Source organism: Xyrauchen texanus, chromosome 38 (genome assembly GCF_025860055.1).
Source record: "Xyrauchen texanus isolate HMW12.3.18 chromosome 38, RBS_HiC_50CHRs, whole genome shotgun sequence".
Lineage (NCBI taxonomy): Eukaryota > Metazoa > Chordata > Actinopteri > Cypriniformes > Catostomidae > Xyrauchen > Xyrauchen texanus.
Window position 1 is genome coordinate 12524028 of NC_068313.1, and position 14267 is coordinate 12538294.

The 14267-nt window shown below is 38.4% G+C and overlaps 1 protein-coding gene across 2 annotated transcripts in view; it reads left to right on the forward strand.

Annotated features, from left to right (window-relative positions):
- LOC127632065 (striatin-4-like) overlaps window positions 1–14267 on the forward strand; it is a 46993-nt gene that overhangs the window by 28915 nt on the left and 3811 nt on the right. The window contains exons 8-17 of one of the 2 annotated variants that reach the window (XM_052110541.1): window positions 559–660; window positions 924–1042; window positions 1304–1479; window positions 1713–1760; window positions 3935–4056; window positions 5794–5961; window positions 6087–6227; window positions 6561–6659; window positions 12644–12730; window positions 12894–13074. In XM_052110541.1, coding sequence (XP_051966501.1) covers window positions 559–660; window positions 924–1042; window positions 1304–1479; window positions 1713–1760; window positions 3935–4056; window positions 5794–5961; window positions 6087–6227; window positions 6561–6659; window positions 12644–12730; window positions 12894–13063 — 1232 coding nt within the window. In that variant the 3' untranslated portion in view covers window positions 13064–13074. The remainder of the gene's footprint in view (window positions 1–558; window positions 661–923; window positions 1043–1303; window positions 1480–1712; window positions 1761–3934; window positions 4057–5793; window positions 5962–6086; window positions 6228–6560; window positions 6660–12643; window positions 12731–12893; window positions 13075–14267) is intronic. The other variant, XM_052110542.1, reaches the window with a different exon arrangement.

A 14267-nucleotide genomic window follows, 5' to 3' on the forward strand; every position in this document is an offset into this window, starting at 1 on the left:
CAAATGTGCTTGATAAGTCAGTGAAAGTCCTTGAATTTCACTTTAAATTATCTGTACGAACCACGTTTTTGGTCCTTCTGAGTTCTGGTCACCATTCACTTGCATTGTAAGGACCTACAGAGCTGATATATTCTCTTAAAAACATGAATTTGCGTTCAGCAGAAGAAAAGGTCATACACATCTGGGATGACATGAGGGTGAGTAAATGATGAGAGAATAAACATTTTTGGATGAACTATCCCTTTAAGAATTTTGTAAATTACTGTGCAAGTTCTCTCTCATGGTGTATTTTGTCAATGTTTGTGAGAGATTCCCTTTATCGTCATACTGTGACCACTCATTGTTTACTTTTAATTTGCTTTTGTTTGAAACTTCCTGTCGATAAAATCTCTTGACGGGGCTGCCGTTTGGTTATAACGATGCTACGTGCTTGTCTGTTTCCCTGACAATTTCTGGACCTCTTCCAAACTTGTAATCAGAGCACAGGGTGAACGACATGCAGTGGCCGATTTTGAGATCTGTCGGCTGATTTCTTTACTCCTCTCATCCTCTGCTCAGGTTCAGAGAACCGCCGGAACAAGTTGCAGGGCATTATGTCGGATTATCCCCCCAAACCCACTCCACCGCCTTCCATCCCAGGCCAGGCGCGCTCCAGTGAGGGTAATTTCCTCTTAATGGATAGCTGTAACCCAATCTGAGCCATTTTTATTATGAAAGGTCACAAAGAACTTAGCACTGAGAGCTGTTCAGTGGAAAACTTTGACGTGTGAGAGTGCTCATCCAAGATAATAGTGTACTTCTGTCCTCATATGCCTTATATTACTGTATATCTGTGCTAAATATAACAATTTCAGTGTGAAAAGGAAGAGTAATTGCTCTAGTGTCTAGTTGCTGTTCTAATAGTGGGTATATCTGTCCTCTAGGGGGCGCTCTAGGCTTCTCGTCTGATGTCTTCATACTAGATGCAGTCGGAGGAGGGGATATGAACCTTGGAGAGCTGGCTGACCTTACTGTTGCCAATGACAATGACCTAACCATTGACGTTAGTGTTATAAGTACCGGTAGTCTTTCCTGCCCAACTACTGTTTAAGTTTGTTTGTGCATTAGAAATGTGTGCTTTAGCTATCATATTACTTTTACTCTTTCTGTAGTATATAGTATGTATACTGTGCATAAGTGTATTCATTTTTGTATGCATTGAATTCTTGGATGGCCGGTTACATTTGTCAAAATGTGTAGTGTATATAGTAGACCACACTGTGCTGGGCACTACTAATTTGACTCCTTTTGTTCCTCTTCTCAGTTGCAGGAGAGTCGAGAGGAGTTCAAGAAGACATGGAACCCTCGCTTCACCCTGAGAAGCCACTTCGACGCCATCCGAGCATTGACCTTTCACCCCAGTCAGGCCGTGCTGCTGTCTGCATCTGAGGACGGGACGCTCAAGCTGTGGAACCTCAACAAGGCCATGCACTCCAAAAAGTACGAGCCACATTCCAAGTGTTGTTCTTTCCTCCAGAACCAGGAAAAAACACAGAAATAATACTGAAAAGATCTACATGTATATTGGATTGTGTTCCCAGGATGTCTTTATCATTGTTTTTGTGTAGGCGTGTTGCGAAAGTATACTTAGAAATATTGGTGCATGAATTATTCACCAAGTTCTCTTTCTTGCCTTGTTAACATGGACCCCTATCTGGTTTCTGCTGTTTCAGAAATGCAGCGCTGGACGTTGAGCCCATTTATACATTCAGAGCACACAAGTAAGTGGGACTAGTTTGTTTTGAGGTCCAATTGAAAATGAAATAATGAGCTTGTAGTTTATTCGCTCATTAAATATGTTAAAGGAATAGTTCACCCAAAAATGAAAATTCTGTCATCATTTACCGTAATTTCCGGACTATAAGCCGCAACTTTTTTCCCACGCTTTGAACCTCGCGGCTTATACAATGACGCGGCTAATATATGGATTTTTCCGCTTTCAAATTTTATTAAAAAAAAAAAAAACATTCTGTGACGTGCTCAGTTTTTGGCGGCGTGAAGCTTTCATTAGACCAATGAAATTGCCGAGCGGGTTAAGGTCAAACAACTTTTTTGTTTACTGTTTAGATTAAATCGAAGCGCTCAAACTTCCCATCATTCTGATTACGGTAGTAATTTTGTCACCCTCACCATGGCAAAGACACGGAGAAACGCATATGATGCTGCTTTCAAGTTGAAGGCGATTGATCTGGCTGCTGCACGGGAGCTTGGTCTTAATGAGTCGATGATAAGACGCTGGAAACAGCAGCGTGAGGAATTGACTCTAAACTAAAGCTGAGGCTATTCTGAGGCTATTCAACTCCGACACCGAAGGAGATGACTTCAGTGGTTTCAGTGCACAGGACGAGGAAGATAGTGACCAATGACTTGGTAGGCTACTGTTTACTGCAAATGTTTTATTACAAGCCGTGTGTGGCAGCGGGGGCGTGGTCAAGCGCCCGTCCGGGAGAGAAAAGCTGTAAGGGCGCTTAAACCTGCGCTAAATTATGTCTAACACCGGTGTCTAATTTCAAGTGCCCTGCTTCACGTGTCCTTCTTGGGAAAACTGTCACACGGGCACCAGTGTGACAGTTTTCAGCAGGGCACTTGACGTTCCAGGTAAGGCTTTTAATGGCCACAGCAATGTTTACAATCAGTTTTATAAAGTTTCTCAATTCTTCTATGCGCCAACACTAGACTGACGTGTGTCACTCTCTCAGCTCTGTGGCTGCTGCATTTTATGCCGCTCTCCCCATGCTTACTGAAATTAGACACAGGTGTTAAGACATAATTTAGCTCAGGTGTAAGCGCCCTTACCGCTTTTCTCTCCCGGACGGGCGCTTGACCACGCCCCCGCTGCCACACCGTGTTTCGTTAAAGCCTGCGTAAAGTTCATTTGTTTCAATGTACCGGTGGCACCTGCGGCTTATAGACAGGTGCGGCTTATTTATGTTCAAAATCATATTTTTTGTAAAAATCAGTGGGTGCGGCTTATATTCAGGTGCGCTCAATAGTCCGGAAATTACGGTACTCACCTTCATGCCATCCCAGATGTGTATGACTTTCTGTCTTCAGCAGAACATAAATTAATATTTTTAGAGATTATCTCCGCTCTGTATGTCGATACAATGCAAGTGCATTGTGACCATACTTTTTGTAGCTCCAAAAATCACATAAAGAATACATAAAATTAAGCCATATGACTACAGAAACAGAACAATATTCAAGTCCTTTTTTTACTCTAAATCTCCACTTTTACTTTCACTTTGATATAAAAGTGAAAGTGGAGATTTAGAGTAAAAAAGTATTTACATTTTGATCATCTTCTCACCCACACCTATTATATCACTTCTGAAGACATGGATTAAACCACTGGAGTCTTATGAATTACTTCTGTTTCCTTGATGTGATTTTTGGAGCTATAAAGGTCTGATCACCATTCACTTGCATTGTATGGACCTACAGAGCTGAGAATTTTTTCTAAAAATATTAATTTGTTTCCTCCTGAAGAAAGAAAGTAATTCACATCTGGGATGGTAGGAGGGTGAGTAAATGACGAGAGATCTTTCATTTTTGGGTGAACTAGCCCTTGAAGTACACTGTCTTGTACCTTTAGTATTTTGTCTGATTGTCAAATACTTCTGTCCTTTTAAATCCAAGCTTGCAATCTTGTGATTAATTCCGAGCTGGTTGGTTTAGTTCATGCCACGGAACTCTTTTATGAAAGGTTTTATGAAATCCCTATGGGAAAAATACTTCCGGAAATCATGACAGAGTATCATGGTATATGAATGTGTTAATCAAACTATGGTATTACTGTCTGATATCATTATTTTACCAGGGTACTCGGCTGTTCTTTTTGTAAAAGTTTGAAGAGGCAGTTTTAATGTATTTTTGTGTGTTCTGGGGTTTTTAGTGGTGCTGTTTTGTCTCTGGCCATGGGGGAGGAAGGGGAGTCATGCTTCAGTGGTGGTCTGGATGGAACTGTGCGTGGCTGGAAGATTCCAGATCTTAATGTGGATCCTTATGACAACTACGGCAAGTCTACCAAATACATCACTTGCGATTTGCATTTGTTTTGTTACACATGTTTTCGTAAAGTGTTCCTTTGAACATTCCAGAAATGATGTCAGCTGTGTGTCTCGTGTGATTGGTGCCATGTGACACGCAATGATGTGTGGACTAGGGATGCCAATTTTCAGACATTTTCATAATAGATTGTCATGGAAATTAAAGATCAGTTAATCGTTAACATTAATACCGCAAAACGCATATGGCGGACTCCAAATAATATGAGCAGGTAGCCTACTGTTTAAAAACTTTATTTTAGTTATCACGCTTAATAAATGCAAGTATTGCCATTTTCCTCTTAAAATATTCTTAGTTCAGTGTATTTTAATACATTTAGGCTATGTTTAATATTAATTTGTGAATTTTATAGTTACTGTCAATGAATTATGTTAATAATAACTTGTATAGAAGATACATATTTGAGTTCATTAAAACTTTACATTTTGCATTGTGGGATATTTTGACATTTTTTACTTTTTTTTTATTTAATGAAATTTATGAAATTAAGTCAAACCATAACACGCTACATAAACACATTCACATAAATGACACCGCTTCTCTTCTGAGATGTCAGGTAAATGTACCTTCATGCTTTTCCTGCCATCTCTGATGTAATTGAAGGTTGGGATGAATCAAGGAGACCGGCGGATCAACAGTGCTTCTTGTCATGAACTTTAACACACTCACGGTATATGCACAAAACATGAGGAACATCTACAGAGAAACGCTCAATGATTGATTACATTGAGCCTGCTTCATCTTACAAGAGAGGATGTGTGTCTGTTTCTTATTCTGTTTTGTGTCGACTGGTGCAACATTTTTTTTCCCGGAATAAACGGAAACTCTATTATACAATAATGTACATTGACTGCTTATTGAGGTGTCAAGCCATTTCTGTAAAATGACGTGCATTTAGTGCGTTCACTGCAAAAACATCTTATTAATCAGCATTTAATTAGTATTTAGTTTTCAGTAAAAAACAAAATGACAAGATTTAAAATATTGTTTTAAGAGTAACCAAACAAAATGTAGTGACATTAATGCTTAAAACAAAAATTGCCATCAGGGTTGCAGAAATGCACTTATTTTCCCTTAGAATTTATTTGTAATTTATTTGTTTTCCATTGGCAAAAGTTTTTTTTCTTGTTTTTAACATGAATCAAACAAAATTGTATCTGATATTTATGTTTAAACAAGATGGCCTGCACTTATATAGCGCCTTTTTAACCTTAACAGTATTCAAAGCACTTTACACTGTGACACACATTCATACACCGATGGTGGTAGAGCTGCCATGCAAGGCGCTAGCATGCCATTGGGAGCAACTTGGGGTTCAGTGTCTTGTCCAAGGACACTTCGGCATGTGGAGTCGTGTGGGCTGGGATTCGAACCACCAACCCTGCGATTAGTGGCCAACCTGCTCTACCAACTGAGCCTTGTTAAAACAAGACTCAATACCTTGTAATATTGTTTCTCAAGGAAAGTGTCTTGTTTTAAGGAGGTTTATCAATCAATGCAAAAATAAGGATTTATTAAATGATGATTCTTTTTGCAGTGTTAAATCTGAAGATGTGTCAAAACAGTGTTGGGAGCTTACACTTTTTATGACAATCCACTAGAGGCCGCTCTGTCTTCAAATGAATAAGCCAACACAAGAGAATTTAGACTGTAAGTGAATGTGTTTGTGTGTGTGTGTACCTGCAGATCCAGGTGTAGAAAGCAGCGCATTGTCCGGGCATGAGGATGCAGTCTGGGGTTTGGCCTACTCCTCCAGCCTGAAGCGTTTGGCCTCGTGCTCAGCTGACGGCACTGTGCGGATCTGGGACCCCTACAGTTCCTCTCCATGTGTGTCTGTCTTCAACAAGGAGAAAGGTGGGATGAGAGAGAATTTGGCTGTGTGTGTTTGGACCGTGTTTAATATTATGGGAAACTATTTTGAGATATGTAATGAATGACTTAATACTAAATATTTGTGTATCTAACTCTCATTTTCTCAGAACATGGCACTCCTACCTCGGTTGCCTTTGTAAACACTGACCCGTCTCAGGTCGTGGTGTCCTTCGATGGGGGCGAGACTCTGCTTTATGACCTCAACACAGAGCAAAGCATCATGGTCTTGGAGACCCAGGCTAAGGATGGTAAACACCAGTTTATACAGAAATTGGTTTCCAGCAAAATGCTCCTTTTGTTCAAGCCATTTTCAGTCCACATTGGTACTATAATGATTTCTAGTAAGTAGCTGTGTTTAAGGCTAGCATCACTTTTATTATTGCTCACACAATTTGTAAATGGCTTGATCTGAACAAGTGGATGAGGTGAACCTACGCAAGTTTGCGACGTGACAACCAATGAGGGTGGGCTTGCAATAGTGCCTCGAACTGAAAAAAATCAAATTTCCTCTGCAGTGTGAACAAAGCCTTGTGTGATGATGTAAAGTGATATATTGTTATTGTATTTTCTGCCCCTTCTAGGCAGCGAGCTGATTAACCGTGTTGTCAGCCATCCTTCTCAACCTATTTCCATCACAGCCCATGAGAATCGCACCATCCGCTACCTGGACAACAAAACAGGTGTGTGTGTGTGTGTGTGTGTGTGTGTGTGTGTGTGTGTGTGTGTGTGTGTGTGTGTGTGTGTGTGTGTGTGTGTGTGTGTGTGTGTGTGTGTGTGTGTGTGTCTCAAGAGCTTGTAGCAATTTTGAGGGATATCCAAGGCAAGTAATAACACCACTTATTTTCCCACCGTGCACTGTTTGAACTGTAAATACACCAGCAAAGCCATTTGACCCCCAACCACGCAGTCACAATGGATCGCTCAAAGCAGTTACAGTAGCACCTCCTTTATAAAAAGCCTTGATCGAATCTGCCAAACACCAGCCTTTACTCACCACTTGAACAAAGTGAATAGTATTCTCAGTGTCAAATTAGCTGCTGTAGAAGAGACACTTCTGAAAAGGGAACCCAGTTGTGTACTGTGTGTATTGAATATTTGTATTAAAGGGATAGTTCAAGCTAAAAATGACTGACTTGCTTCTGTGGAACACAAAAGATGTTTAACGGGATATCCCAGATGGTCATTTCCTTACAGTGATATGGGAGGGAGGCTGTCAAGCTCAAAAAGGACAAAAAGCACCATCAAATTAGTGAACTTAACAGTGAGTTCAATACGTGAACTGATCTGAATCATGATATGTGTGAATCATTACACCCCTAAAAAGAAAATGTGCAGAAAAAATTAGATACATAATTGGGGCACTATATCTTAAAATGTTATTGTGCAACTATGATCAACTGTGTCCACAGTATCTGTTGGGTAGGGTATCAGTACCCAAAAGTGTATGACTGGTGCACTTTGTCAGCTTTGTGTGATTGAAAAGCTGAAATGTAAATAATTATACTCTGAACATTTTGTGCTCTATAATAGCTAGAATCATATTTGAACGTATGCAAATGAGATTTGAGAGCTGCGGTACCAAACAGAATTACTATATATATATGTGGCCAAAAATATTGCCACCCTTGGTAAATATGAGCAAAGAAGTCTGTGAAACAAATTTGCTTTGTTTATCATTTTGATCTTTCATTTAAATAATTAACAAAATTCTAACCTTTAATTGAAGTAAAACAATTGAAAAAGGGGAAATCTCTCATTACAAAATAAATATTTTTCTCAAATGCATTGGCCACAATTATTGGCACCCCTAGAAATTGTAATGAGTAAAACATTTTTAGTGCACCTGGGTGATTAGCAACATGAAATTGTTCTGCCATGACTTAATGTTTCCCAGTAGTAGAGGTATGAGGTGACGCACAGGCCAAATTCCCTTAATTATCAATCACAGTGGGTTAGACTAAAGAATAAAGTTCTGATTTTCTGCAAAAGGTTTTTGAGCTTCACAGAATGGAAAGTGGCTATAAGAAAATAGCCAAAGCATTGAAAATGCCCATTTACGTCATCAGGGCAATAATTAACAAGTTCCAATCAATTGGAGATCTTAAGAATCGGCCTGGAAAAGGATGTGTCAAATTCTCCACGCACAGTGAGGAGGATGGTTCAAGTGGCCAAAGAATCTGCATGGATCACAGCAGGAGAATTGCAGAAATTAGTTGGGTCTTGGGGTCAGAAAGTCTCAAAAAAATATCAGACATCACCTACATCACCACAAGTTGCTTGGGATGGTTTCAAGAAAAAAAAGCCTCTGCTCTCATCCAACAAACTCAAGCGTCTTCAGTTTGCCAGACATCCTCTGGAACATCAAATGTGACTGGGTTCTATGGTCTGTTGGAACCCAAAAAAAAAAGGGATTTTTGGCAGCAAACACCAGTGATGGGTTTGGTGCACACAGAGATGAAGTACCACCCAATGCCCACAGTAAAATGTGCTGCTTTAATGTTGTGGGGCTATTTTTCTGCCAGAGGTCCTGGACATCTTGTTCGGATACATGGCATCACAGACTCTATCAAATACCAACACATAAAAAATCTAAACTTGGCCTCCTCTGCCAGAATGCTTACAATGGGCCATGGTTGGATCTTCCAGCAGGACAATGATCCAAAACAAATACTGACCACAAAATCAAGGTTCTGCCATGGCCATCCCAGTCCCCTGACCTGAACCCCATAGAAACTTGTGGGGTGAACTGAAGAGGAGAGTCCACCAACATGGACCTCTGAATTTGAGATTCTGTATGGAGGAATGGTCTCGGAGCCCTTGCCAGGTGTTCTCCAACCTCATTAGGCATTATAAGAGAAGACTCGATGCGTTTTGGAGAAAAATATTTATTTAATAATGAGATATTTCCCCTGTTTCAGTTGTTTTACTTAAAGGTTAGATTTTTGTGATTTCTTTGAATGAAATATCAAAAGGATAAACACAGCAGATTTTTTTCACAGCCACCGTTGCTCATATTTACCAAGGGTGTCAATATTTTTGGCCACAACTGTATATAATTGGAGTGGTGGTGGTGTAGTGGTCTAAGCACATAACTGGTAATCTGGTGATCAGAAGGATGCTGGTTCGATCCCCACAGCCACCACCATTGTGTCCTTGAGCAAGGCACTTAACTCCAGGTTGCTCCGGGGGGATTGTCCCTGTAATAAGTGCACTGTAAGTCGCTTTGGATAAAGCGTCTGCCAAATGCATAAATGTAAATGTAAATGTAAATAATTATAGCGGCAAGCATCAATTATTGGGGTCCAAGCAAATGTGAAGAAATCATGACCAAAATAGCCAAATTTGAAAGAACAGATAACGTGGACACAGTTGATCATAGTGGCACAATAACATTTTAAGCTATAGTGCCCCCATTATGTTAATAATTGTTTTCTGCAAAATTTTTTTAGGGGTCTAATGATTCACTCATTTCACGAATCGATTAATTTCACATACTGAACTCACTGTTAGAATCACGATTCTTTAAACTAAGCCTGAATCAAGAAAAGTTTGAATTTTAAACATATATGTAGTTCCTGTCCTTAAAATTTAGCTAAAAGTACTGTTCTTAAAAGTGCAAAATTATCTATCAGAAATGAAATTGGGCTAAATATCAGCCCAGAACAGGGCAATGGTGACAACAAATGGAAATATTAGCTAATAATTCATCTTTCTGAAAATACAGAATTATGTTAGCTACAGTTGAAGTCAGAAGTATACATACACTTAGGTTGAAGTCATTAAAAAAAAAAATTTAACCACTCCACAGATTTCATATTAGCAAATTGTTTACAGACCGATTGTATACATTTTAATAATTCCAGAATGGGTCAGAAGTTAACTGTGCCTTTAAGCAGCTTGGAAAATTATGTTTATCTTTTAAGCAATTACATAATTAGATCCTTATAGGCAATTGGAGGTGTACCTGTGGATGTATTTTAAGGCCTACCTTCAAACTCAGTGCCTCTTTACTTGACATCATTGGAAAATCAAAAGAAATAAGCCAAGACCTCAGAAAAAAAATTGTGGACCTCCACAAGTCTGGGTCATCCTTGGGAGCAATTTCCAAACTCCTGAAGGTACCGCATTAATCTGTACAAACAATAGTGTGCAAGTATAAACACCATGGGACCCCGCAGCCATCATACTGCTCAGAAAGGAGACGCATTCTGTCTCCTAGAGATGAACATAGTTTGGTGCGAAAAGTGCAAATCAATCCCAGAACAACAGCAAAGGACCTTGGATATTGGAATACTGAATTAAACAGTTTGACAAGTATCTATATCCACAGTAAAACGAGTCTTATATCGACATAACCTGAAAGGCTGCTCAACAAGGAAGAAGCCACTGCTCCAAAACTGCCATAAAAAGTCAGACTACAGTTTGCAAGTGCACATGGGGACAAAGATCTTACCTTTTGGCGAAATGTCCTCTGGTCTGATGAAACAAAAATGTAACCGTTTGGCCATAATGACCATCGTTATGTTTGGAGTAAAAAGGGTGAGGCTTGCAAGGCAAAGGACACCATCCCAACCGTGAAGCATGGGGGTGTCAGCATCATGTTGTAGAGGTGCTTTGCTGCAGGAGGGTATGGTGCACTTCACAAAATGGATGGCATCATGAAAGAAAACTATGTGGATATATTAAAGCAACATCTCAAGACATCAGCCAGGATGTTAAAGCTCAGTCTCAAATCGGTCTTCCAAATGGACAATGACCCTAAGCATACCTACAGAAATGTGGAAAAATGGCTTAAGGACAACAAAGGCAATGTATTGGAGTGGCCATCACAAAGCTCTGACCTCAATCCGATAGAACATTTGTGGGCAGAACTGAAAAAGCACGTGCGAGCATGGAGGCCTACAAACCTGACTCAGTTACACCAGTTCTGTCTGGAGGAATGGGCCAAAATTCCAGCAACTTATAGTGAGAAGCTTATGGAAAGCTACCCAAAACATTTGACCAAGTTAAACAATTTAAAGGCAATGCTACAAAATACTAACAAAGTGTATGTAAAAGTCTGACCCACTGGGAATGTGATGAAAGCAATAAAAGCTGAAATAAATCATTCTCTCTGCTATTATTCTGACATTTCACATTCTTAAAATAAAGAAGTGATCCAAACTGACCTAAGACAGGGAATGTTTTCTATGATTAAATGTCAGGAATTCTTTAATGTTTAGAGTTTAAATGTATTTGGCTAATGTGTATGTAAACTTCTGACATCAAATGTACATATGCTGGTTACACACTGTCACTTAAAATATTTTAAATTAACATTTGATTTTTCTTAAATAATATTGTCTCTGATTACATTTAAATATTATTTTCAAAATACATATTTAATGGAAATGCATGCTTATCAGCTAAAATAATAATAATTTACTGATGAAATCAAATCAGACATTAGGATTATATTCCCCGTAGCGTTATTATACATAATAATCATTATATACAGTAGATTATTATTTCACTGTCATTAAACCTTTGTAAACTTACATTTTCTCTTAAACAGTCAGAGCAGATCACACTCACATATTAAACGGGCATTAAAAATCTCTTCGTCAACATTAGCAAAGTTTAGTTAAGTTTGGACATCAACCAGTTTGGATCAGTGAAAATCTCACTGACTTGTTACTCCAGAGTGCTTTGACAAATAAAGTCGTTTTTTATTTATTTTTTTAAATACCTTTTTTTTCCACGAGGGTCTGTATCAGGGTTTCTGTTAGCTGGTAATTACCTGTTTTTGACCGTTAAAATGTCCTAATGTCAGACAAATTCAAACATTGTCGGACACAATGTCCGGTGAAAATATTAACATGAATGGTCGTCGACCCCTTTTGTTGATGCCACAAGTGCACAGCGTGCCATCATCCCATTGATAACCACGCTTCGGTGCCACAGAGATTCCCGGAGCTTGCAAAGTCCTAGTCCGCACTACAGCATGTTGTATCCTACACACTAGCAAAAGCAACCATTATTCCCGTCTTACGTGCCTGCAGTGAGAAGCTTCTCACTTAAGAATTAGCCTACAAAATTAAAACAGCCTTGTGTTTTGGAGGAGGTGCTTTTCACATAAGCACCAGCTACACTGGACACATGTAACTTCACTTTAGTAGTAAAACACTTTATTGCTACGTAAAGTTGGAGAAAAATAGTCAAAAAAATAAAGAGCCAATGAAAATTAGCCTAGGTGAGAAATTAATTGACATAACCTAATGATTTATTATTTTAATGTTTATTAAATATGCACTGGCTGTCACCAACATTTCTTAGTGGAAACTCTGGTCTGTAGATGATGTTTACCCAATTTAATTCCTATCAGACACATGGACCTTGGAGATTTTTCAAAAAAAAAATAATAATTGTGGAGAAATATTATAGACAGATTGTTTAAAAAAAAAAAAAAAAATTAAAAAAAAAAATATATATATATATATATATATATATATATATATATATATATATATATATATTATTCCATCCCTTAAGTTTCCAGAGTTGTTAGCAAAAACATAAATGTACTCATTATAGCGCCACCTAGTTTGCGTGTATGCCTGAGAAAATATTTTAACAGTGAAAAATGACAGTGTTTTTCCTTTTCTCTGTCTCACTGTGGCAACAGGGAAAGTGATTCATTCCATGGTAGCTCACCTGGATGCTGTAACCTGTCTCACCACAGACCCTAAAGGCACTTACCTCATCTCCGGCAGTAAGTAAATATACAGATGCAAGCATTCTCAAGTGTATGAAGTCAGCGAGATAAACGACAAGCCAACTGAACAAGTCAATGAAACCATTCGCACGGAATGGTTTGTTAGCTTGTAGTTACACTTTCACTCACTGTATATCTTGCGTTTTTTTTCCTCCCTCAGGTCATGACTGCTCTGTGCGCTTGTGGATGCTGGACAATCGCACGTGTGTGCAGGAGATCACGGCACACAGGAAGAAGCATGATGAGGCCATCCATGATGTGGCCTTCCACCCCTCGCAGCCCTTCATCGCCAGCGCTGGGGCCGACGCGCTCGCCAAAATTTTCGTTTGATTTCCTTACCGGTAAACGCATTCTGCCATATCTTAAAATTGGATTAAGAAGCAGTACAAGTTAGAGGTGCTAGAAGTTCTTTTATTTTATTTTATGTATTTATATAAAAGTTTTTAACCCTATAATGCCGTGTGTATCAAATATGATACACAACGTTAGAGTGCTCCTGTTTCACTCTCTTTTCAAGCTGAAAAGCCAAAAACCATATGGTGTGTAATTTTCTCGTGTGTATGGCACTATCTAGTGGTTATTTGTTGGAAAAAAGTGGTTTCAATGTTTATATCGATCCATTTAAAATAGTGGCTGACTTGCACGAAAAGGGACTCTTTATGTTGGGATAAATTACAGCTTATTTTAATAAGTTAAAGTAACGGTAATGATTATATTGTTACTGATATTTTAAAATTAGTATTTGGTGAATATAAGCAACGTGTGCTTGGTTAAAATTTTGTATATTATTTTATTGAAAAAGCCAGTTAAAATGACATGTATAAAATATGATACAATAGGCTTTTAAGGTATATCTCTCAATCAGCATTTCATTACAATCATGCCCACTGTAAAACATTCGTTTAAAACATTAGAGTTTTGAAAATTCTGACATACTTTATAGAAGATATATTTAAAATGTGAACGAATGCGGTATTTCTGTGTATTGTCATATATGCAGCCTGCTCTGTCATTATAAAGATCTCTTTGAAGATTATTTTGCATTACAAGCTATGATGATGTCATCTTACCATAAGTTCCTGAGACCCAGGGAAAAAAAGTTTTTCAATTTCCCTTTTTTAAATGTCAATATAGTGCATAATATATATATATTGTATTTGATGTGCTGAATTGAACTGTGCTACATTTCAATCCATATTTATTGACCAAGGAGAGGAAGTTGTCATGTCCAAACTCTCAAACATATGGTATCTCTGAAAAGCCCAGGGAGTCCTCTGATTATACTCCATGATTTACTACTGTAGCATGTATGGGCTAAGAAAAACTTAAATGACAAATGTCCTATACAAAAAATCATTGATGGGCCTCAGGAGGATAATGACCTTTAAAGCCTAATGTGTTAAATATGATGCATAAAACATGCCATTTTTTTTTTTATAGTTTGTCTAGTGGTACTAAAAACAGTATAATGTTAAAAAAAAAAAACATTTCTGACAATTCTTTCATATGTCAGGATTTACAGGGTTCATCACAG